Below are 26,702 nucleotides of genomic sequence, written 5' to 3' on the forward strand. Positions count from 1 at the left end.
ATACACGTGAAGTAACATATTCATTAACACCGCAAGTTTAAACACACAGGGAGGGAAACCAAGAGAAGAGGATGACAGATGAAAAAGTGAGTGATGGATGAGGATACAGGACGAGGGATGAAAGAGGGAGAGAGAGCATCGAGGGGAGGAGCAACGACAATAGTGGGAGATATGCCTCAGATTATCAACCGGTGTCAGATGCTCTAGAGACAGATAACGAGGAGGAGTGGACAAGAGCGTGACAGGAGGAGAGACAGAGAGAAAGAGGACGGTCTCCGTGCATGCGAGCTGGGCAGCAAAGATGACTGACGCGAAAAGCGTATCATCCGTGGAGGTGCCAGAGGGGAAGTTAATCAAGAAGGTCAGTGGGTATACATGCCAAAATATGACTTTGGCGGTGTCCGAAATCCTGCCACTGGTGATCTTACAAACTCAACATGACATACTGTGGTGAGCCAGTGTTTGTCTTCCGAGGCCTGGGTGGCATGGACACACATAACTTCAAACTGAATTATTGCTTCATTTTTAATTATTTTAATGCAATATCATTTTAGAGCAAGACTATGTGTGCAAGAAAGACTGACAATTCCCATCAATTACATTGTTTTTTCCGAGCTAGTACATTAAAAAGGTTATGTTAAATGGTAAATACTATTTGCGTGAATGCAGTTTCATCTGGGAGTCTGTGTGCTGTTAGTCTACCTGGGCTGCTGCAGCTTCTTCTGATACCGTCCTTTCCAGGAATTCTGTGTTGAAGTGTGCAATGAGTTCAATATATTTCAGTTCATTCATTGATCTGTTCATTCATGATCTCTGCTGCATGGATAATCGTCCCTCACTCAGTTCTCTTTCTCTTGCTTTTCTTGTGGGACATTCATGTTCTCTTTGTTTGCCCTCCAGGGTTCCATCAAGAAGAAGATTGAATCATTAAGGCGATGGAGTTCAGCGAGCATAAAGAGGCCTCCAAAGACTAAGACCAAGACCTTGAGTCTATCATCCCCTGTGGGAGAGCCCGAGGATGTCTGGCTGCAAGAGGGAGACAGGAGAAAGCTGCGACCCATCGTAGACTCAGTCTTCGGACAGGTAAGACACTGAACTGAGCATTACTGTACATGTACCCAGGTGTCTTCTCAAAAGACCAGGCCTGTGTCTATTTGGCATTGTTACATGTGTTTGGCTGACACACGTACATTGTGTTGAAAATGTCCTTTTGAATACTGCTGGACGAATATGCATCTAACAGACTCAGCCAGACAAACTGCTCGCCAATAAATGAATGAATGAACAAACTGAACGGTCTCTGAAGAAGAGCGAGGGCGGCTCAGCGCTACAATGAGTTTAAATCAGTGCTTGAAGTGGAAAAAAATAAGTGCCAGTATTCTCTTATTCATTTCGTGGAGTGTTTATTGGTCGGTATCAGCCATCTCTTGCAACTTATTCCTATTTATTCATTGTTTCTTGTTTCATAATCAGCTGTGGTTTTATTGCTATTATTATACTTGGGCTATACATCTGATAGTAGGCCTATAATACTCCATAATATTCCCACCGGAACATTATAGGGTTAAGGTGCTGTGTTTAGTGTTAATATTTAAAGTGCTTTTCTTAGTTATTTGTAGCCTGTAGTAGGGTATCATTCAGCTTTTAGGAGCAGTGTCCCAGTCAGGATGCTCCTACATACAGCAGGATAAAGAGACTCATCAATTTTACATCATTTTGGACCATTATTATTACCAGTTAAATTGTGATTTTATTATTTACACATATCACAACCTTCGTCTGAACATTTAATTATTCTGGAAATGTTTGCCCTGAAAGAACAGATTGATGTTTAGATGATATTTCATTAATTATATTTGTTCACAAACAAAAAAGTTATGATGAAGAGTTCACTAATTATTTTACATAAAGGACGTGAATATTGTATTGTTAAATTACTACATCCTCGTTCTTACATGCCATTTTGCGCAAAAACCATGCAGTTTTTTTCATGCAGTGTAAATGTGTTATTTCCGCCTATTCTAAAATGGTGTATTTGAAAATGTCTGCATACTGGGGTCTCTAAACAGTCTTGAATTACATACATTGAGTATCATTGTAAAGCTGAAACTCTTGTGGATCCAATGAGCTCAATTGTATTCATGTGTGATGATGTTAGTCCCCATAGTAGCCATTTCATTGTAGTGAGACCATTTTTTTTAAATTTGACCTCACTGTATAAAATGACCTGTGGTGACCTCTAGGATAATCACAGCCTCATGAAACTTTACAGACACAAACTACAGATGTAGGGCATTCAGAGGATGAAGACTATGTAGATTGACAATAAGGGGGTTTCTGAGCAGTTTACACAATATAAATGCTCGCCATCCAATCGCCGAAAAATGACATTTTTGAAGAAATCTCCAAATGTCAAAAGTTTTTGATACAAAATCACAGCATGTTTTTTTCTATTTATTAACATGTTCCATGTTTGAAAAGGACCATTGACAGTGACAGTGACAGTGACGTGCCAAGAAACTGAGCCAGGATAGGACGGGAAGAAAAAGACTATAAACGTAAACAATGCATGTTTCATACTAATTTCAAAAAAGAAGCTTTGCGAATGTTTTATGGGGAAGGAAAAACACTTAACATTTGTTAGAATACACTACAACACTTAAAAACACCATGTGCCATGGTAACTCACCTGGTAGTAGGTGTCCCATTTACCAAGGCTGAGTCCATACTGCAGCGGCTTGAGGTTCAAATCTGACTCGTGGCCTGTTGCTGCATGTCATCCCCTCAATCTCTCCCCCTTTCACAACTATCACTGTCTCTCAATTAAAGCTGAAGTAGGCGAGATTGGAGCAAATATGATTTAAAAAAGTTATTTTTATAAAACGGTCGCTATATTGTGACAGTAGTACATGAAAAGGTAATCTGAAAAAAATCATGTGCCACTGTGTCCTCCGGTGCTCCTAATGGCATCTGCAAGATTTCACATACCAGAGGAAAACAAGCAGTCAGAGCTGATCTGGTCTGCTGTACAGCTGCTCTCTATGAGAGCTGGCTGTCAATCACTCGCGAACTCCAACCGAACGGTCAAACTAGGCAGCGCTGATCAAATATGAATCAATATAATGTTACGTTAATGCCTATTTCTCTCCTCAAATGTGTTCAGAATCATCTTCTAGTGCACGGTTTAGCTGTAAAATTAGGAAGTTTGCGATGCCGCCGCCATTGTGAAATCTGGTGAAGGAACGCCAAGTTCTGGTCACATGACCGGAGCACAGCCAATAGGAACGCTCTCTCAATGAAATGACCTGTGACCTTGATTTTTTAAAGCCTGAAAACAGAGCCATGAGGAGGAGCAGAAGTCTAGTTTTCTCTCAGAACACTTGAATTACAATATGCTGAAAGGCTATTATGGAATCTTTGCCAATGATGCAAAAAATATACTGCCTACTGCCACTTTAAAGGAAAACAACCCCTCCCCTCCCCCCACACACACACACACACACAAAAGCAGCAAAAGTTTACTACCGAAAGTTGTGCAATCGTCGACATGTCCTGCTAACTAGAGTCTTTTAAATTGAGCAATATGTTTACAGAGTCTGGAAGTCACTGAACTCTAACTCCGGTATGTTTTTTCAGAGCAACTGGCCTTCGAAGTGAGCTTTTGTTTTCAGGAGTACGGGCCATCAGCCAATGGGACATTTTTCGAATTATTGTGGTTTTGGAATAATGAGCCTGCAGGACCAATGGGCAGTCACCGAGTAGAAAGCATGACAGGGCCCAGGGTTTAACAAATGATAAATTCGGGACACGTGGGTGTCAAAATGCCTTTTATGAACTTTTGTTTCTAAATTCATCAACTCCACTGTGAGCAAAGGGAGGTCTGCTGTGTTTTTCCTTTTCCTCTGTTTTTCTGTTCATACCTTCTGTAGTTGTCACTGTTCACATGAGTCATCCATACACTCAGCAACAGATGGAGTGAATGATGAGAAACTGAAGGAAAGAGAGAAGAGATTGATTGCGAAATAAAGGGAGATTACAGCTTAAAGGAGTGAGAGCACAAGACAGACGGTTAGACACACATCACTCAGAGTACGCTTGAGGCACCAGATGCATTTCTGCTGCATGCTTCTGAGCATGAATGTGTTTGACAGATGCAGCACATCAAACTGTTGGCTGTGTCAGAATCAGTCAGAGATTTAATCAGTTTTACAGTTAAGACTCACTGAGACCAGCATGCTAATCCATGTTACACCAGTTTAATTACTCTGCTTAATTTCTTACTAGCAAATGCAAAACGTGGCTTATGAGTCAGCTTATTCACAGAAACAAGTTAGTTACTACTGAAGGGGAAAATGAAATATCCCTGTGCGTTATGGTAAATGGTAAATGGACCTGCTTTTATATAGCGCCTTTCTAGTCTTCCGACCACTCAAAGCGCTTTACACTACATGTTGGCATTCACCCATTCACACCCACATTCATACACTGATGGCAGAGACTGCCATGCAAGGTGCCAACCTGCCCATCAGGACCTAAATTAAATACTCATTCACACACCGATGGCACAGCTTTTAGAGAAATTTGGGGTACTTAGGCGTATCTTGCCCAAGCACACTTTGGCATGTGGACTGGAGAAGCCAGGGATCGAACTGCCGACCTTGGACGACCCGCTCTACCTCTGAGCCACAGCCACCCCAATTATAAGCAGGTTTAACATGTTAAGAGTAAGTGATTTTTTTTTTTTACAGTTAATTTAGGTTGTATAGGAGTAATGAGTAATGAATGCCAGTTGATGTACGTATAAAGCTAACATGCTGTTACTGTTAACTCAGTATCTTAACATATATTTGCCATGATGTAGCCATTATTCTCCCCTCTTCTGTCAGTCATTCCTCTTCTTTCTCGTCGGTGTGTTCTTGTGTACTCACCTTGTTTTGTCATTTCAGTCATGCACTCCTGTCCACTAGATGTCTTCACTGATGCACGCTGCTTTGCATTTGTTCATTATGGTAGGCTGAAGATATTTATATAGAAATATGTCAAAACAAGTCAACAACGTTTCCCACCTTTTCAAAGTCTCCTCCAAATTCTGCCGAGATATGCAACCTTTTTGCCCATTTTTTTCCCAATTTGTGGAGTTGAACAGAAGCATCCACAAGTCCAGTGTATTCTGGTGAATTTATTTATTGAATCAATTGGGACGGAATTAATACGGTTAAGAAATAATGTACCCCGTTCCCATGTTGTATGTTGTATCTTCTTAGTGTTTGCATTTAGGTGGTCATCTGTTACAGATAAATATACTGTATCATCTTTTTCACCAATGAAAAAGGTTTGAATGTAAAATAGTAAAATTCAAACATAAACCGCACTGTTTGTTTTAGCCAGCAGCAGGATACTTTGTTAGTAACAGTGCATTAATCGGCATAAGTTGTTAATAGTTGGGTGTTACAGATAAATGCAGTGGTGGGTGAAGAACTTGAAAGCCACACTTGAGTAAAAGTAAAGATACGTGCATTACACTTGAAGAAAAACAAGGTCTTCACAACTTAAAGGATTTAAAGAGCAATAGTAACGAGTAATGAAGATGCTTAGGGGAAATGTATCAGAGTAAAAGCAGACATTTTATTTAGGAAATGTATTGGAGTAAAAGTGAAAGTTGACAAAAGCATAAAAACTCAAGTAAAGTACAGATACTCCCAAAAAATACTTAATGAAGTATTATTACTTTGTTACATTACACCACTGGCTATATTAAAGTGATATGGCTAACACCACCAACACAGCCAACAGTGAATATACAAAACACGAAGTTGAAAGCCTGCCAGGCAAGCAAATAAAGGAGCATTTTCTGATCTAGTAACCCTGAGTTCCCTGTGTTGGCCCCCCCTGCTGTGTCACAGGACTGGCCTCATTCTGATGAATGAGAAGGCAGTGTTTTTTCACGCAGAACTCTGAATGAGGCCTTATGCTCTGGTCCTGAATGAATGCTATTGTTAGTATGTTAGTATGTATAATCAAATACTTGATAAATCTCCCTTTAAGTTACATTTTGAACAGAAAAAAAATGTGTGAATAATTTGCGATTAATCATGATTGACCACGGACAATCATGCAATTAATCGGGATTAAATATTTTAATCGATTGAAAGCCCTATTGATTACATACATTTTCGGTGGTCAAGTCGGTGGTGCAGTGGTAAGCACTGTCACCTCACAGCAAGAGGGTTGCAGGTTCGAACCCTTGGGCTTGGGGCCTTTCTGTGTGGAGTTTGCATGTTCTCGGGTTTTCACAGGTTTTCTGCAGGTTCTCCAGTTTCCTCCCACAGTCCAAAGACATGCAGGTTAGGTTCATTGATGACTCTAAATCTGGCGACATGTCCAGGGTGTACTCCGCCTTCGCCCAATGTCAGCTGGGCTCGGCTCCAGAGTCCCCGAATGGGATAAGCGGTTACAGATAATCGATGGATCGATGGGTTTTATATAATTACATTTTTATTATTATTTGTGATCCAAAAAGAATATTATGCGCTGAGACTTTACATATGAATAAGAATTGACCTCTACATTTTAGATTTTTTTTTTAAATATACATTTAGGAAAAAGGTTAATTTCAATTTCCAACAATTAACAATTTTTATTGCAGTCTTTGTCCGAAAACATATCAAGTTACAGAATTCTTACTGTTGAATGTCAGTATTTGTAGACAACGCATACAAAGCAATGAGAAAAAAAAAAACAAGAGCAGCTGTAGTACACAGATTTAAAAGCGGGTTAGTTCAACCATTACCACAGGGGCACTCTTAGCAGCAACAGTTGTGTCCTACACTCATGGATGAAGATAAAACAAAAAACATGCAGTTCCAATGTTTCTGTGACTTTCTATCCCTTCGTCCTATTTTTGCAGAGAATCTCTAATCCATAGGACCTCCGGGACCTCAGAGAAAACTCTTAACTTTTAGGTCACACGAACATGCATAAACAAAATCTGGACAGGTGCAAGAGGCATTATCCTCCTTTTGGGAATGTGTAAGTGGGCGCGAATGAGAGCAGGGATGTGGGACAATCCAGACAGCCATATGTGGCTGTTGTCTGTAAAATGATGTCAGGTTAAATTGAAATCCTCCGTTGACTGTACCAGGACTTTTTAAGCAGACACAGAGCAACAGTAGGATTCTGTTGGAGTTGTGTTTCTGGCGACCTGATGAATATTCGCTCTCCTTTTAGCTCTATTTTGGTCTCCACTCAATCCTAAGAAAAATATTTGTCTTGATAGTTTGCTAAATGCTCCACAATGTTCACCAGCTGGTTGCTTACTTTATCGGCCGTTTGGTACTGGGCATGGTAACCAAGTTGTCAAATAATGATGCTTGGTCATTGGCCCTACGCTTCAAACTATGACGCTCTAGGTACCCATCTAGCGTCCGTTTTGGATGTGTCATGAATGGCACGTCAGTTTCCGCTCATTACATGTAAATTCAAAATAATTCAAAATAAACTTCCATGTTCACAGGAAATGTGCAGGTTCTACCTGTTACATGCATGCAATGTTTTTTTCAAAATAAACTTCCAACGTAGGTTTACTTGTTTTTTAAGTTTACTTATGAAACAAAAGTACTTGGTTAGGCTTCGGAAAAGATCGTGGTTGGGGTTAAAATATGATCAAATAAATACATTTGTTATGTAAAGTAAGTATGATTGCTAGGTAACTGCCATTAGTAAAGTACGGAAGTTACGTAACAAAACAATGTATTCTCATACAACGGTTCGTATGATATGTTACAGAAAAGTTATCCCTCCTTTTTCGTTCAATTTCCTACAAATAACCAGCAACACGTCAATTTCTGCTCGTTATATGCATACAGTCTTTTCAAAATAAACTTCCATCTTCACAGAAAACAACTTCCTTAGGTTTAGGCAAGAAAGCTACTTAGTTATGCATAGGAAAAGATCGACTTGGTTAAGATTGGGCAACAAAACTACTTCAAACTACTAAGTTTGTGGTTTGGGTTAAAATTACTCCGGAAAAAGCGTTACTTAACTTAAGTGCCAAATAAATCAACGTTGACATCTGGTTTCACACAGGACATGAACAGCGGTTTCTTGGGTGAAAGCCCGTGTTTGTTTCATCCAATCATCCACCCCGACCTCCTCCTGAAGTGGACTTTGTCGCTCTTTATACTACAACAGTTGCTCTAACGTCTAATACTGACACAGATGGATTCACATTGGAGTTACTAGAAAACCCAGTGCATCTCATACATATGCTTACGGGTGCCTCGGTGCATCTGGATCAGATACTGAGGGCCACTGACTAAGCAGTGATATTTGATAAGTTAGGAGTGAGAATGGGTTGTGGAAACAGGATTGATGAAAGCTGTGAGACTGGACCAAAATTATAAAGTTGCAGGGCGTAAAACCAAAACAATAAGCTGAAAGATGCTAAAACACTTCGTAGAGCTGAAGGAAACTGCACAGTTGAGCGATAGTTGTCCGTTCATCACTGAGTGATCTTTTTGCATTACACTTGAAAAAGTATTTATCATTCGTCAATTACATTACCATTTCTTTCCCTATTATGTTTTTCAAATATAGTGCTTTGGTTACTTTCAGTACAAATAGAGTATGTGTTTTTGCTCATGTAGGAAGAGCTGATATTAAGAATGTATTTGTCTGTTTCAGTCATTATGTGAACTGTTGAATGCACTGTTGTGTTGTTTCTCCTGGACATGAATGGCAGGTGTTTTCAGCCTTTATCTGTGTGTGGTGTTCCGTGTCAGTGTGGCAAACCAAACCAATTTCAGCTCAATTCACCTCAGCTTGATCGCCCTCCCTGCAACTCAACTCACAGATGTCTTAGCAGAAATACTGAACACATTGAGTTGCCAGAGAGATCAGCACATGTTCAAGGTCAGAAGGCATTGTTCTATGTGTGTGGATGATGCAGAGCACACGGACAAAGACTGAATGAAGGGATGAGCACTTTATATTTCTGACGTCAAGCAGGCTCAGTATACTACACATACGTCATGTTATGACCCGCCTTTATAGCACTGGGATTATGGTACCAACCTTGTGGGAGATGCAAGTTGTAACAGTTTGATGACACTGATACCACAGCCCAGTCACACAGCAGTTTCTGAAATAGTCACAAAACTGAATGTCTTGATTTGTGTACATAGACACGAATTTACATTTTTTTCGTGATGGTCAGCACAAAATCAATTCATATGTAATCAACGTAATGTGAACCGGTAGGTATAAATAGCAGCGAACGTCACATAGGGAGCGGATCAGGATGGATGGGTGAGTCAAGACTTTTGTCCAGGAGGCCGGTGTAAGTGTCCCGTGTGAAACCACTTCCATACTTAAGTTGCGCCACGTCCGGTGTTATTTTAACCCAAACTGCGATCTTTTCCTAAACCTAACTAAGTAGTTTCGTTGCCTAAGCCTAACCAAGTCTATCTATTCCTAAATCTAACTAAGTAGTCTTATTTTGAAAAGACTTGAGCAGAAATTGACACATGCGTCATGTGTTGCTGGTCAATTGCAGGAAAATGCACAAACAATACGTTGTTGAAAGTCGTGCTGAGCGTTAGGAAAAGTGTCTATGTACACGAATCAAATAGATTAAATTTTGTGACTATTTCACGAACTGCCGTGAGACTGTGTTGGATACTATCTAGGCAGGCTGTAACTGGTGTATAGTCACAATATGATGCCAAGCTGCCCTCATTCTTTTAGGTGTTGGTTGGTTGAAGAGAGTATCTGCATAGTTTCATTTGTAGGTTGCCCTGTTTGCCTCACATGGACTGCTTTACAGCCTTTGCGATAAATTTGTGTTTGTGTGTCAATGTGCATATGTAAACATGCGAATACACACGGGTGCAACCCGTCTCAGCCAAAATGTTTGACCTGACCTGCGCCAAAGCTGTTAGCGTAGCATGGCATGCAAAATCCTGACTTTTGGAATGCGTCCATCATGTTGTTTACTGGATTTTCTGTTGGCCTATCTTCTATCCTTGTCTTTCAGGCATCTGGTGTGCTTGCTGTTGTCGAGGGATAGAGAATGAATTCTCACCCAGCTGCTCTGTTTTGGGTTTTATGGCTGAAAAGCTTTGTGTTCACACCGGGCTGTTGACTGAGGCAGGATGTCGGTGCTTCTCTTTTTTTTTCACTGAACAAGACAAAAACTGTTAATCTTTTTCTTTCTGCGTGCATGTGCTCTAAGTGCATGTGCCTACTTTTTCCCTTTGTATTGATTGAATGATAATGAATGAATGAATTCATGAATGAATGAATTAATTCATTCATTCATGAATGAATTCATGAATGAATGAATAATTAATTTTCGTGTCTGGTCATTTACATAACCCATCCCTCATGGGATTATTCCATGTTCATTCCATTATTATTAACTAACAACAAATCAAACCTTCCAGCATGTTCGCCCACAATCATCTAAGAGAGTCTGAGGAATTTGTCTATCGTATGTTACTTTTCTCCTCTTAGCCATGCTTTAGAAAGATATTCAGAAAATACAAAAACATTATAAAAAATTAAGGCTCTCCAGTCTCCATACCTATAAAATCTGAACCAGGAACATGAACTTTTAAAAAATAATATTTGTCGTAAATCATGATACAAATGACACAATAAAATGATATTGCATTCTCCAGGGCAGCTCACAAGCTCTGGAACTCACTCCCCAATCTCATCAGAGACTCCGATTCCCTCACCACATTCCAGTCCCGCCTCAAAACACATCTTTTCTCATCTGCTTACCCGTAGCCCCCTCCTTCCCCCTACCCATCAGTCCATGTGTATGTATGTGATTGTGCCTGTGTATGTCGCTTTTTGTCGTTCGTCTCCTGTCTGTCTGTCTCACACCGTTTTCCCCCCCGACTATGTTAAAGCGTCTTTGAGATTACTATAAAGCGCTATATAAATCCAATATATTATTATTATTATTATTATTATTATTATTATAAATTTCGTTCTTAACCTTATATAATTCACATTATTGATACAGTCTCTCATCTTCAATAACACCTTTGTGTCTTCCTTTTTCAATATGTTGTTGTAATATAACACACTTTAACTGTGCACAAAGTGACCTCTGACTTTTAGGCAAATTATATTTAACACATTTTTCACATTTCTTAAATAAACAGTGAGTTCTCTATTATAGATTTTGCCAGATTTCTTCGGCCCATGATTGCATTTGTACATTATAACATCACCCTCACCCATTGTTGCAGTTAATGATGAAATTAATTTGAAGCATTCTGTGCAAGTCTGTGAAATATATGATGGGAAACAATGCAGGAAAAAAAAACATTACAGGACCGAAGCTTCCATTTGCTAATCCGGTGGGTGTCCAGCTGGATCAGTGGGCTAAGGCACATACTATTATATAACCGAGACACTGTGGATTCAAATCCTTTGTCGCAAGTCATCTCATCACTCTCTGTCCTCTCTACTTAATAGATTTTCAGTGGAATTTTTTTTTTTTAATTCCCTCAAGTCCATAGAAGGGTCAGACTGCAGGGTCATGTCTGTGGAGCTGCTAGAGATTCAGTGATTGTGCCATTGGATCTTGAATTCAGGGTTTCCCCATTCAACATCTCCCCACTCCACCCTGCCGTACCTCTAGTCTCTCTCTCTCTGCTTAGCTCTCTGTCCAAAAAACACACATATTTCTAAATGTAACTAAAATGGAAGGACTTCTTCAACAGCAAGGCAGGAGGCTGACATCTGGTGATGATGCACAAGTATTACAGCTCATATTTACCAGAGCAACAAGCTGAGCTTTGCTGCGCTCTGCTGGGGATACATTGACATTGTGAAGTCTCGGAAAGCTTCTCGTGGATAAACGTTTATGTCCTGCACAAAGTTGGAATTAAAAAGTGTGTAGAGGTATGTTTTATGTAATCTCATATAACGACTTTAAGTTGTAGTGTGTAACTGCACAGTTATTTATGAAGCCAGAAGAAAGGGTTCAGAACAAGACCAGTAATCAGAATCAGAATCAGAATCAGTAATACTTTATTGATCCTACATTTCTTAGAAATGTAAGAAAATAGAAATAAAGGAGTAAACATGTAAATTATATACATAATGCTACAGTATAAACACAATATATGTAAAGAAATATAAGTAAGTAGTAAAAGTAATAAAATGAGAATATTAGAAATATAAAATATGTACAAATATTTGCATTAAGATGTGTAATATATAACAAATAACCACAGTACAAATAAGTAAATACAAAATGCTGAGAAGTGGGATCCATTAAGTGTGTAAATGTAAATGCCAGAATGGTATAAATAAGAAATGAAGAAGAGTATTTCTTGACTGTACAGTATAAATGCCGTATTAATGACAGTATTTTACAGTTGAGTTCAGACAGCATTGCACATGAGGATAATAATACATTTTGAGGTACATCTTCACTGTAAAAGAGGCTGCAGTATTAAAAGAAATGTAGATATAGTAATATGTAGAGAAAGACATAAAGGGGTGAAACACAGGAAACAGATGAGAGGTCTCATAGAAAGATACGGAGAAAAAGAGAGACATCAGAAATGTGTTATTTCTCCTAAACTGACCACCGAGGATTAGGGCTGCAGGCGCTCAGCGCTGGCCGAACACATACTGCTGCTAATCCGTGGCACACATACAGCACCGCATGACCAGCATCAGGATGTGTATTAGAGGGAAGTATGAAGTTGCAGTTCATGAGATCACGTGTATCAAAGCATGCGATTTTCATTTATTTGAAAGCTTGTATATGATCATATAATCCTGGTCTCGGAGCAATGCAGCTGAACAGCAATGAAACATATGCCTAGCTTTAAAAAGCAAAGTAATGAAGAGTTTAGTTTTGCTTCTCCAGTTTTGGGGATTTCATGCTTCCATGAACATTTCAGAATATAAAGTGTAAAAAGTGAAGGAACAATGAAATAGAAAGAAAAGTATGAAAGAAATTAATAAAGAACAAAACAAGTCTCGTACAAAATTTTGTCTAAAATGTATTGCAATATCATCAAGACATTTTGAGTTCCTGAAAAGTAGAAATTTTCAAAAATATGATATTTACCAGAAGAAACCCATGTTAACATCATGTTAAAGCCACTGTGTGTATTATTTGAAATGTTCTGTGGTGCCATCTGGTGGTTTTATGAATATTGACACTGATCTACATCTCTGCCTTCCCACTATACCCTAACACTCCTAATGAATGGGCTAAAAGAAAGATACACTGCACCAATGTTCAACCAGAATTATCTAACTTTTCTACAAACAAAAAACTATGCTATATTAATGGCATTTGAAATATACAATTGTAACATAGCATTCTACATTTAATGACTTTAAAGCTGCAGTCGGGAACTTTGAGCAAATATGATAAAACGTTGTTTTTTTTTATATAAAACTGTCACTATGACCTGACAATAGTGCATGAGACAGATAATCTGTGGGAAAAAAACATGCCTCCGTGCCTTCAAATCGCAGGATGAGGAGGAAATCGCAACATTTGTTAAAGTAATAAAATGAAATATGTGTCAAAACACCATTTGAAATTAAATATTGTGGTGCTGCAGAGATGTCCTGCCCTACACATCATATTCTACAGACTTGAGAAAACATCTTTGTTTGGTACAGATCCCCACAAAAATCACATCATAATCATTTAAATATGTTTTTGAATGAAAATGAGAATAATAATGTAAAAATGATCATACCCTCTAATATCACGAATCATATCACAATTGCAATATCAGTCAAAATAATCGTAATTAGATATTTTTTCAAAATCGTGCAGCCCTAGCTGGGATCTAGACAAAAAAAGTAGATTAGTTAGTTCAGAGATTCAGACTAAATGTAACGGCTAAATTAAAATGAATTACATAAAATGAAAGAAATTTAAAAAAAATGTTTTATCAAAATTGCATCCCTAGCACCAGGCCATAATGCATGGAAATGATTTAGTCATGTAATTAAAAGGGTGAGACTATTAAATAAAATGTGATTTTCTTTTACTAATTATAGTCAAAAATGTCTTAGGTTGGGATGGTTTGGAACTTGTGACTACAGTATTTCTAAAATCCTGATATCCAATACTTTTTTTCACTTTCACTGTAATCTGTTATGTTTCTCTGTCTTTTTGCAACCCCTTTCCGACATTTACACAAATGCTTTCTTGAGGTTACATATTCCTCTCTTTCCACTTCCATCTGTCCCACTGTTTCTCGCTGTCTTACTTTAAAGCAATACAAATATTCTTCTATTTCCCATGGCCTGTCAACACAACTCTTTCCCTCTAATCTGAAATGCCAGGGATTAATCAGGCAGCCAACTCTCCATCCATAATTCTACCATCCCCTCTCTCTCTCTCTCTCTCTCTCTCTCTCTCTCTCTCTCTCTTTCTCTCTCTCTCTCTCTCTCTCTCTCTATCTTTCTCTCTCACACACACACACACACACACACACACACACAACTAAACACTGAGTTCTGCCAGACTAGTCATTTTGAGACCATAAGCACGATGTTTGGGAGGCAGAGAGAGGAAGTTGGGTGGGGATGGATTAGATTATGTTGGTCCAAATTCAAGGGATCACTCGTGGCGAGAGGGGTGACAGATAAATCGGGGGCGAAAAGTGTGTGTGTTTGTGTGAGTGAGAGGCAGAGAGAGAGATATGAAGAGAGGGAGAAAATGGTCGGGTCATGCAATCAGAGCCAGAATCTGGCAGCAGCAGGTTGTTTCAGCCCAGATATGACCCGTCAATCTCCAGCACCCTGCTGCTATTCCATAACATCACAGTACACGTCTCAAAGCTCATCATGACAGCCACCGACAACCTTTAGGAGTTCAGGATTTAACGCGGCATCATATGCATACCTCTGCCTCTCACTTGACCAATAGGATCTTGGATTGTAGCACGTGCACTGACAGGGATCCTCAGGCGCTTTCAGTATAGTGTGGAAACAATTGCCTTCGCCTTCGCCTCACTGACGTTGCCACCGGGTTGAGTATGGATTTGGGACTTTTATGTGACAGTTGAGCAGAAAGGGAGACAAGAAGGAAGAGAAAGAGGGGAAGTGTGGGGACAGGAGGAGGGGAGGACAGGAAGAAGAGGGCGGGGAGATGGGAAACATAAACAAGGCTTCTAAAAAGAACAGTAAAAGGAAGAAGGTAAGGATTCATTTCATTCCTTTGAGCTGCAAGAAACAGATTTACCAATGCGAGTTAAGATTATTTAAAATGATGCTTTGTGGATGTCCATATTTCTAAAAGTTAGTCATACATTGGCCAATTTCCAAGCCAGATTTGAGCTGTAGACAACTTGGATTTTGTTTCTAATAAAATATTTTATATTCAAATTTGACTTATGACTGCCAAAACAGTAGGAAAATAGAGTGGTCCAATGATGAGGTATTTTTGTAGGCCAACCAGGAAGTTAGCATCGTCTTCGGTTCCCTCGACAAAAAGCCAATGGGATTTTTCCATTGGGTGTTGTATTATGGCAGAAAATAAACTCTGCGGCAAACAAACGTTTATGATACCTACAGGTTTAGTTCAGCAACATAATCTTTACAAATGAACACCACTTTTACGATTTTTGAAGTGTAAATGCAATCGGCAGAAGTAAAGAGTTAACGTTAAACGAACTACACCATGGTCGCATGAGCGCGAGTAGTCGGTTTGATGACGTTTAGTAGTCTCATTTGGCCACTTGTTAGCAACCGCCTTTTTTAAGACACATAAAGGCTTCAAAATTCACGAGTGGGATATTTATTGATGTATTTTATGTCGTAGAACATGCTTGTGGTTACCACAGACCATATTTCAGGCATCTAGCTAAAAACCCATTAAAAAAAAACATCGACTTTGAGACGAGGGAACCAGAAGTGTTAAAATGCTAACTCATTTCCAGGTTTTAGGACTCATTCCTGTAGCACTCTATGTACGTGTGAATTAGTCAGTTTCATTGCAGTTGGTGCAGTTTAAGTTATAACCTTCTCTGGGTCCTAACTCAGTTGGTTCCCCTCCTCTAAGGGGGAGTTGGCCAAAGAACGGAGCGACGCCCCATTGGCTGCCCAGGGGGGCCTGGGCGGCGCAGGGGATTTGGACACGGATGACGAGGAGGAAGGAGGGAGCGAGCGGGACTTTGATGAGCCCCTGTGCGCTCTGGTTAAGAACTGCAACATGCTACACGACTTAGTGGGGCCTGCTTGTATCTTCCTCAGAGAGGGCTTCGCACAGAGCCAGATTGTATGTATGACATTCACACACATACATACATTCACACATACTGTACACACATACACACATACACATACATTCACACATACACACATACAGTACATACATACATACAGAATTATCTCAGCAAAAATCACCCATATATGTCTTCATCCATTCATTTTCACAGATCCGTCGTTGTAAAAGGGAAGGTGAAGTTATGGCCATCCACCTGTCCAGTGTGACATCATCACAGCCTTCCCATCCCATCTCGAACAATGAGAATTTCACCCTGTGAGTGTCAACCCCTCATACATCCTATATACCACCATACAGCCCAGTCTCACAGCAAAGCATGTAAAAGACCCACCTGTCCACCGGAAGAAAGCGCCACCGTCAGGTTTTGCATAGCCGAGACGTGAATATTACACGGCTGCATGAAGGTGCAGTGTTTCGTAGTGTCAGGTGACGTTTGTCATGTGTTGTGTAGTGCTAGTTATGTAGTATATAAAGTGAGAAAGACCATTTACGTTGGGCAGGTGGGGAGGTGGATGCCTCCAACACAGTCTCACGGCAGTTTGTGAAGTAGTCACGAAATTGAATCTATTTGATTTGTGTACATAGACATGAATTTCCCTTTTTTTGTGATACTCAGTATGACTTTGAACAACGTGACGCGTGTCAATTTCCGCTCCAGTCTTTTCAAAATAAAGCTACTTAGTTAGGTTTATCAAAAGGTCGCGGTTTGGGTTAAAATAACACCAGAAGTGGCGTTACTTAAGTACGGAAGTTACGTGACAAATAAATCAACTTTGACTTGTGGTTTCACATGAGACACAAACACCGGTCTCCTGGGCAAAAGTCTGTTGTTTTTTTACTTTTTGCGTCTATGTGTTTTACTTAGTTTATGTACTTATTTTTAGCCCAACCGTTTTCCCTTAACCTAACTAAGTGGTTTTGTTGCCTCCTGCTGGTACTATAAGATCATGCAGGCGTGTAATATTCATGTTGGCGTGATATCAGGTTGCACCATATCACCACATTCCATATGTGATTGTGCTAGAAGACTTTTGTTGCAGAATTTTTTTTTTTTTTAAAACAATATAACAAACCTTGGAAGGGCTCAGTGTTATCAGTGTTATAACTTTTTTCAACCAGATATTACAGTATTTTACAATACGTTTGTCATGATGAAAATATATGTCATCTTGGAACAAAATATTCTGTAAAGAAAGAAAGAAAAGAAAAGATCTCTTACACATAGTGCATGACCTATAGGAGTCGCGAGCTATAAAAAGAGAATAGGTAATATAACAAATTGTACTTTAATGACAGTAACTGGCCTCCCAATTTGTCTAGATTGTCATTTAGATCATAAATTCACTTTATAACAGTGCTGGAGATATCACACGAGCCTCTAATTTCAGATGAATGTCTTATGCAGAGATGGGGAATATGGCAGGGTTCAATGACAGAGTCATTTCCTGACTGTGCAGCGAGCAGCGCTAATTGAAAAGAGCCATTAGGATGGTAGCCACTGATCACAGGCGCTTTACTGAGCTATAGGCTCCTGGCCTGAGGTATTGGAAGACCTTGGGCTGAGTCTAGAGGATAATGTAATTAATAGTGACTGATCATAAGGGCTAAATATAATTAATTTATGATGAATTTGATGTAATTTACATAGACTATATTCTTTTACTGTATTTGGTATTGACCTCTGTGTGTTTTTGGTGAATGGATAAATGTAATTCCGATGGGAAAAGTTGAAAGAAGTCTTGTGAAATTTGGCCACTGATATCATTCTTGTCTACAGCCTGGGACAGTTAATGTCTTACTGTAGACATTAAGCTACATCAGCTCTATGGAGCGCTTTATCGTTTAATTCATTGTTTTGAATTTACGGCCCGCAACTTCACTGTTATGGTTCACACTCTCACCGCTCAGATCTGGAATTCCATACCCATAAACATTAGAGACTCAGGAAGCTTTGCAGTGTTTAAAAGCAGCCTCAAGCTTTTGCTAAAGTCAGCACAATAGAGTCACCACCAATGATTGCCTTGTACAGTATTGATTGTATTTTTATGTATTGTGTTGTTTTATGTAGTGTAGCTCAAAGCTGTGTATATATACTACAGCCTCACAAAGCTGCTAGTATGGGTTTAGTGTGATGATCAGTGTGAGAACTTTCTTCAATGAATATCCAGTAACCCAGCAGCATCCTTTCTGAGCCACAACAGTCCTGAAGTTGAAGGACAACATCCTGATTGTACTTAAAATCATTCATCGAGGGAAGAGATGAAATTCCTCGATAGAGTACACAGATTAGTCAATGAGATGGATAGGGTGACACTGATAGCATTTACTAGTTATTAATCCCCCATAATCCCCTTTGTTCTCTAAAATGGCAAACTGAACTCCTTTGGGACATAACTTCTATTTTGCATTTACACCCTTTTTCTTTTGGTGTTGGTGGCATCTAGTTTTTGCTACATGATAGAATTACTGGAATCCTTCTTCAAGCAAATTGTGGTGCCAACATTATTTTCCATCACAAACTTTTATTGATGCTGGGTTGCTGTTGTTTTAGGTGTTTTTTCTAGGGCTGTCAATCGATTAACATATTCAATCGCGATTAATCGCATGATTGTCCATAGTTAATCTCGACTAATCGCAAATAAATCGCACATTTTTATCTGTTAGAAATGTACCTTAAAGGGAGATTTGTCAAGTATCTATGCTCTTATGATTTAATGGGGCAAACGTTGTCAGAAGAATTAAATGTTCAGATGAAGGCTGTGATAGGTGTAAATAATAAAATAACTATTCAACTAGCAAATTTTGTCTTTAAGCTTTTTGGGCGTTACCTATAGTATTAGGTCCAAAATGTTGTGAAATTGCATAGTTTTAAGTCAAAAATCTTTCTTTCTTTTCTTGGGGGAGGACCTTCGAACCCCCCGAGTGTCCATATCCCAACAGCTGCTCAGCACATAAGACCTCTAAAACCCCAGAGGGGAACCTGAAAATTAGTGTAAAATGATGTTAATAAATTAAATATAAATGGCCATAATTAGGCTACAGCAAAAAACATGAATGGCGCACAGCATTTAGTATGACGTCATTATACACTGACTTTCTCTCAGCACCCCCAACTCTGACTGACTCCCAGCGTCCCTGCTAGAGAGACAGATATTTCCCTCATGATATTAGACTTACATTCGCCAGGTGTCCTGGAACCTGACTCTGCTCTGTGTCTGCTGGATGTGTAAATTAGCAACTGTTTGCTCACAAGTTTGCCATAACAACTTCATAAGATGATCATGTTACAGCCTGTTTCCACTGCAAGTGGACAAAAAAATCCATTAATACAGGTTTAACTTTACTGAGCATTTTTTCCTATAACTGATGGCATGGTCTCTCCAACACCCATTCTCAAACTAACAATGGGCATCATTGACAAGTATCTTCTTCTTTTATTTTTTTTCATTTGTTCTTAAGAAAGTTCCGAAGAAAAGTCTGTCAGATTCATGACGTGTTCTTAAACCGCAGAATTGTTGGTACTTGTACCCTTATGATGATGGATCCCATTTCCTTGTAAGTTGGAGGCATGTTCCAGTTGATCCTAAACGCCCTGCCAATCCCCATAAAAGGGCATGAGACTGCAGGGATGTGTGCACACAGAGATTGAAAAGAGAGATTAAGTCAAGAATGGCCAAAGAAAAGTCTAAAGAGGGTGGAGCACCGGACCAAAGTTTATAATATTTGGTAATCGGCAAATCAATAATCAAGCAAAAATGATAATAAATGATTTTGGAATAGAAAGAGTGTATGAAAATGAATGTATAATAATCATAATTCCATACATTACCTACTATGTACATACAATACCAGCTAGGGCTGTCAGTCGATTAAAATATTTAATCGCGATTAATCACACATTTGTTATCTGTTCAAAATGTACCTTAGAGGAAGATTTGTCAAGTATGTAATACTGTTATCAACATGGGATTGGGCAAATATGCTTGCTTTATGCAAATGTATGTATATATTTATTATTGGAAATCAATTAACAACACAAAACAGTGACAGACATTGTCCAGAAACCCTCACAGGTACTGCATTTAGCATAAAAAATATGCTCAAAACTTAACATGGCAAACTGCAGCCCAACAGGCAACTACAGCTGTCAGTGTGTCAGTGTGCTGACTTAACTATGACTTGCCCCAAAACTGCATGTGATTATCATAAAGTGGGCATGTCTGTAAAGTGGAGACTCGTGGGTACCCATAGAACCCATTTACATTCACATATCTTGAGGTCAGAGGTCACGGGACCCCTTTGAAAATGGCCATGTCAGTTTTTCCTCTCCAAAATTTAGCACAAGTTTGGAGCGTTATTTAGTCCCCCTTGCAACAAGCTAGTATGACATGGTACCAGCCGTTGTTGGTACCAATAGATTCCTTAGGTTTTTTCTAGTTTCATATGATGGCAATATCTTCACTCTAGCTTTAAAACTGAGCCCGTTACAACCTAAAAATCACAATGTGTAATTGCGTTAAAGAAATTAGTGCTGTTAAAACGAATTTGGGTTAACGCGTTATTATCACATTAACTTTGACAGCCGTCATGTTTTCTACAGCAATCAGTGGTACCAGCTTGTTACCAGTTTGGAAATAAAAGCAGAAACTAAAAAAACTAAAATAATTTCCTTACCTGCCTCTTTGCCTGAATTTGGCTCGACCTGACAGTGACACACATTTTAGCAAAATCGACCAATTGGTACGTGGTGTGCTTCCTGCATGTTCAGCCTGTGCAGGTGTATTAATATTCGTTAATCATGTTCCGGCCAAACCCCAGTGCAGATGCAGATGCAGATGAAAGAATCAGCGGCAGATAGGGAAATGAAAAACCGATAAGCCTTCGTGATTTGTAATGCAATTTAACAGCTGTAATCTCCTTGCCACTGTTGTCTCCCCTGAATCCTCTAATCCAGGCCTGTATTATTCCTGCTGCTGATGTTACAGCCTCGCAGTGCATGTCATCAACAAACGTATCCTGGCGTCACCTTTTGTCCATGCCACCACACACTGAAGCCAATTCGAGATAAACTGTAAAAAAAAAAAAAACAGTTTTTTTTGTTTTTTTTGTGTGTGTGTGGCTGTATTAGCTAAACATGTTACTGTGTTACTGTTGAAACTCATTTTTAAGACATTTTAGGTTCCTTTTTGCATTTTGCAAATGCCATTTCATCAGCTTCTATAGACTTGTGTACCTTATATCTGTGTGTTTGGAAAGGGAGAGGGTTTTTATGACGCATTTTGAATGCTTGTTATGGAGGATATGCACCGCAGACTTTCAAAGCTGCTCCACCAGAGATTTGACTCGAGCTTGTGTAGCAAATCGACTAAAAAGGTTATTAGGGTCAGTCAGATCAAAACCCAAATAATCCAGCAATAGAATCTCTGCCCAGGCGATTGAACATGGAACAAAAATGCTTCGCAGGAGCAAAGGAACCACTAGAAGCTAAAGCACTAAAATGTTTCCTGCGTGTTTTGTCATTGTGAATGTGTGTGTGAAACACAAGACACACAGAATGAGATTGAAAGAGTATGTTTAACCTGACTGGCTGTCCGTTTCTCTGTATGTGTGTCCTGTTCTATGTGTGTGTCCGCTGCAGGACAGAGATCTACGACCAGAGGAAATGGAAGGTACAGAGATATCAAAAGCTTAATCCAAAATCCTCACTCCACCTCTCGCTCCCTATCCTTCCAAACCTCAAGCCTTCTGTTTGACTGTGAAAAATTGTGCTTTACTGTAGAGATCAGAATTTAAGAAGACTTCCCTGACTTTGCAATGTGAACCCACAGAGATTTTTCTTTTTTTTTGTGAACTGTGGAAGATCAAAGTGAAGGATTATTATTCAAAGGGGAAGATTATTCTTTACATGTTAAGCACAGTTCAACTCTCCTGTCCCTGGTATCCCTCAGGCCTGGCTCACACTTGCACTCTACATTCACAGGAACGGAATTTGAGATTTGACTATCACTAAATGGTATTTTTTTTTATGTAGCCAACCAATACAATGAAAAAATGAAATAAAGAAATGACTTGGATTGCTTGAAAACACACTTAGGTAGTATAATATGTTCCATTTTTTGATTAGTGTTTGCAAACACACAGCAGTTAGCCCCTCCTCCTCAGCTCAACTAAACTAAGGGCAGGCTTCATCTTGTCCTCTCTGCTCGGTGTGTGCACCTCGGCCAAACTGTCACACGGAGAGCAGCACTCTGCACACAGCAGAGGAGAGAGAGAGGAACAGGGGAAAAACCGAAGCACATAAAAACACACAGTGATGTAACAACCCATTCTCATCCGTAGCTTTGTATCATACGGCTGCCTGTTCGCACGAAAAGGCATATAAATGCCACGATAATGCACAAGACGCTTAGCATGCAATTAGTATGCCTTTCTTGATTTCCGCATGTCATGACTTGTGTTCAAGACCGTTTTTGACCAGTGTTTTGTTTTGTAAGTTACGTTAGTGACGTTTGTCACGTGACGCTTGCCTGTCACTGAACCATTGTCACATTGTTTTTTATTGACGTTTGTGACATGTTTTCCATAGTTGTTTCCGTAGTTGCTTTACTTAGTTTATTTACGTATTTTAATCCCAACCATGACGTTTTCCATACCCTAACTAAGTGGTTTTCTTGCCTGAACCTGACTGCGGACGCCTGCGTGTCGTACAAATGACACGAAAACGCTAAAATGCCATGACATGTGGAATGTCCGTGTAATGTTGTGGTATTTATACGCCTTCCTGTGAGATCAAGTTGCATACAATCACTAATGGGGGACTAGTGCTTCGGTATCAGACGCCGTGGGGCATGACAAAGCAGCAGTATTTGACAACCTGAACTGGCTGAATGGGCTGCCCCAAGTTGGGTCTTAAACGCTGTTTGCTGACGCCCAGTGACATCCCGAACACAGCAAAATAAAAAGAAAAGAGAAAATCCAGGCAGAAGGCACGATAGGTCATAAGTGACGATTGAGAGGGATTCTTTTTTTTATCAGTCTATACATACTGTAGTTTTTTATGAAATTGTTGCATATTATACCCATAACTTTGGAGACAATCAAATTTTAAACAGTGACCAAACCAAATCAGTGTAGCACTTTCAAATAAGGCACCTTTATAAAGGTGTTATAAGTTATAATGGCTTTAGTGAAGGTAATAAACAGTTTAGCAATGTTATAAGCCATTCATAAGAACAGATTTGGGGTTGCGAGGGAGTGAAAAACTATATTGGCAGGTGTTTATTTGTTCTATTATGTAATAAAGCAGTTAAGAGTACTCCAGCAATTTTAGCATTGCAATAATTCAGATTCAGGAAAAACAGTTAAACCAGGATTCTCATTTTCCTACAAAATCTTAACCATCAGATGAATTTGAAAGATGCAACAATCATGTACAAATTGCACACATAGAGGGCTTTATCATAAGACCTATAGAGGGTACACTTAGACCTGCAATATCTCCATCTTTCTCCCTCTTATTCCCTCTTTTCCTCACACACGTCTTCCCTGCAGAGCTGCGTGAGGCGTTCAGGGAGTTTGACAAAGACAAGGATGGCTTCATCAGCTGTAAGGACCTTGGCGAGTGCATGAGGACTATGGGATACATGCCGACAGAGATGGAACTGATAGAACTCAGCCAGCAGATCTGTGAGTCCTGCACGCACACATCAGAATGAGTGCACCCTGTATCTCTTTGTGTGGCATTAAAGCCCAAAATATAACTCCAGGAAGCACTTTGCATTAGAAAAAAAGTGTCACATATCACATTGGTCACTAACTGATCGATCTGGTTATTCATTTGCTTGCTTGTTAAAGACACAAAGAAGATCAGTTAACAATGTCTTCTGTGCATACTTATTTTTTCCCCCTTTAGGTGGCGGCAGAGTGGACTTTGAAGACTTTGTGGAACTGATGGGTCCCAAGATGCTCGCTGAGACTGCAGACATGATTGGAGTCAAGGAGTTGAGGGACGCCTTCAAAGAGGTCTGCAATACAATGTATCAACTTATAGCCAAATAGGCCACAATTTTGTCTCTGGAGTCCCCTGAATAGATCACCACCTTTCTCCAACTTTCACTTCTTCTTTTTATAAGCTTTCAAAAAATGTTTCTCTACCCCATCCATTTTGTTTCCCAGTTTGACTCCGATGGCGATGGTCTGATCAGCCTTGGGGAGCTGAAGGAAGCCATGAAGAAGCTGATGGGGGAGCAGCTGAACCACCACGAGATAGACGAGATCCTGCGAGACGTTGACCTCAATGGGGACGGACAGGTGGACTTTGAAGGTGAGTGATTGGAGGGAAACTGAGTGGGAAAAAGTTTCAAGTTTATTTCATTTATATAGCACTTTAAAAACAACAAATAGGTTTGCACCAGAGGGCTTCACACAGACAGAAATTATGGCTGTAAATTGATTAAAATAGTTAATCGAGATTAATCTCGAGATTGTCCATGGTTAATAATGACTTATCGCAAATTATTCGCACATTTTCTATCTGTTCAAAATGTACCTTAAAGGGAGATTTGTCAAATATTTAATACTCTTATCAACATGGGAGTGGACAATATGCTCTCTTTATGCAAATGTATGTTTATATTTATTATTGGAAATCAATTAACAACACAAATCAATGACAAATATTGTGCAGAAACCCTCACAGGTACTGCATTTAGCATAAACAATATGCTCAAATAATAACATGGCAAACTGCAGCCCAACAGGCAACAACAGCTGTCAGTGTGTCAGTGTGCTGACTTGACTACGACTTGCCCCAAACTGCATGTGATTATCATAAAGTGGGCATGTCTGTAAAGACACAGCCCTAACAGAAATATATATATACACATACAAGCATAGACACATATATGTGGAAATAGAATAACATTAAAATAGAAACAAATTTAAACATAGTTCAAACCCAGGGAACAAAAAAAAATGTTGAACACAATAAACAATATAGGAAGGAAATAAAGATATTTAACACAATAAAGAAAATAAAGAAAAGATGGGCACGAGAAACTGTTTTCAGGTGGTAGCTGAGCGCGATTTTCAATCAAGTTAATAGATGGATCAGGAACAAAGGAAAAGGAGATGGTGGAAGAAAGAATACAATTAACCAACAATAAAAACACATCTTTTTCTTTCCACAGAGTTTGTGCGAATGATGTCTCGCTGACTCTTCACCAAACCTCACTCTACTGCACTAAACACAACATGGACCAGACTGCACACTGTTAATGTTCTTGTAATTCTTCTTCATGTACAAAGACTTATTTGTGTCTGTATCAGTTTTCCGTTACTTCCATCATCTCTCATGTATAAGAGAATCCCTTTAACGTGTTACTGTTGTATGAATGTTATATGTATTTAATGCAGGGGTCTTCAACCTTTTTTTCCTCTGAGAGCTAATTTAACAAAACGAAAGTGTCCGAGAGCTACTCACAGCACCAAGTTGTACATCGTCAATAGAGGTCATCATTTCTGTCTTACTTTTACGGACCTTTAATAACATTTCGGTCACCGCCGTCACTGCCTCTATTATAATCCCGCCATGGGCGAAGGGCTTTTTGCGCTTTGGTTATGATGTGCATCACTAAACGAAGCCTCTGCTGCCGCGTTGGCCTTCTTCGTCAGTTTGGTAAACAGAGACTATTGTCTATTAAAGGACCAGTGTGTAACAATTAGGGGGATCTTTTGGCAGAAATGGAATATAATATTAATAACTATCTTTTCTTTAGTGTATAATCACCTGATAATAAGAATCGTTGTGTTTTCTTTACCTTAGAATGAGCCGTTTATCTACATAGGGAGTGGGTCCTCTCCACAGAGTCCACCATGTTGCTTGAATGTGTTTCAACAATTGCCCAGAACGGACAAACCAATATTTTAATCAATATTTGTGAACATTAGCTCTTCTCTTTCAAAGCCAAAAATCTCTGGAGCTGCTCCGTAGACAATGAATGGGAGACTGATATCGTGGACCCACAGAATGTTTGTTTTCGTTTTATACCCAAATGAGCTTTACTCTATTGTAGTGTTGTCAGTTGTAAAACAGAAAATGTACCCATATACTCAGATCATTCCCCTGAGTGCTCTCAGTGTCCTCTAGAACATCCCTCCCAAGTCATTGTCTATGAAGCAGCTCCACACTTTATACCTTATGACATCAGAAGTTTGAGTTTTAGCACTCTAGCTTTTCTATTTGGGAGAGAGATGTTCATGTTTACTTATATTTTTGGACTGTCTTAGACCATAAGAATAACATCTTTTAATTTTGAAAATGGCCATAGTGCCCCTTTAACTTGTTTAATTGACAGCTGATTGTGTCAGAAGGAGGCGGGAGGTCTGTGAATTGTATTGGATAGAAATTCACAAC

General features: G+C 39.3%; 1 protein-coding gene across 1 annotated transcript; it reads left to right on the plus strand.

Moving 5' to 3' along the window:
* Nucleotides 1-26,070, plus strand: cabp2a (calcium binding protein 2a). Its single transcript, XM_037763475.1, has 8 exons — nt 1-361; nt 901-1,083; nt 16,064-16,279; nt 21,927-21,957; nt 23,840-23,974; nt 24,201-24,310; nt 24,464-24,611; nt 25,477-26,070. Exons 1-8 carry the CDS (start codon nt 302-304, stop codon nt 25,500-25,502), a joined length of 909 nt encoding a protein of 302 aa, XP_037619403.1. The 5' UTR covers nt 1-301; the 3' UTR covers nt 25,503-26,070.
* The last annotated feature ends 632 nt before the right edge of the window (nt 26,071-26,702 follow it).

This window comes from Sebastes umbrosus, chromosome 3, assembly GCF_015220745.1.
Source record: "Sebastes umbrosus isolate fSebUmb1 chromosome 3, fSebUmb1.pri, whole genome shotgun sequence".
In the NCBI taxonomy this organism is placed as follows: Eukaryota; Metazoa; Chordata; class Actinopteri; order Perciformes; family Sebastidae; genus Sebastes; species Sebastes umbrosus.

Excerpts from the sequence above, each read along its gene's own strand:
- cabp2a (XM_037763475.1), top strand. The coding sequence starts at position 302 with ATGACTGACGCGAAAAGCGTATCATCCGTGGAGGTGCCAGAGGGGAAG. Across the intron at positions 362-900 it reads AGGGGAAGTTAATCAAGAAG|GGTTCCATCAAGAAGAAGAT; the intron begins GTCAGTGGGTAT and ends TTTGCCCTCCAG. Across the intron at positions 24,612-25,476 it reads CGGACAGGTGGACTTTGAAG|AGTTTGTGCGAATGATGTCT; the intron begins GTGAGTGATTGG and ends TTCTTTCCACAG.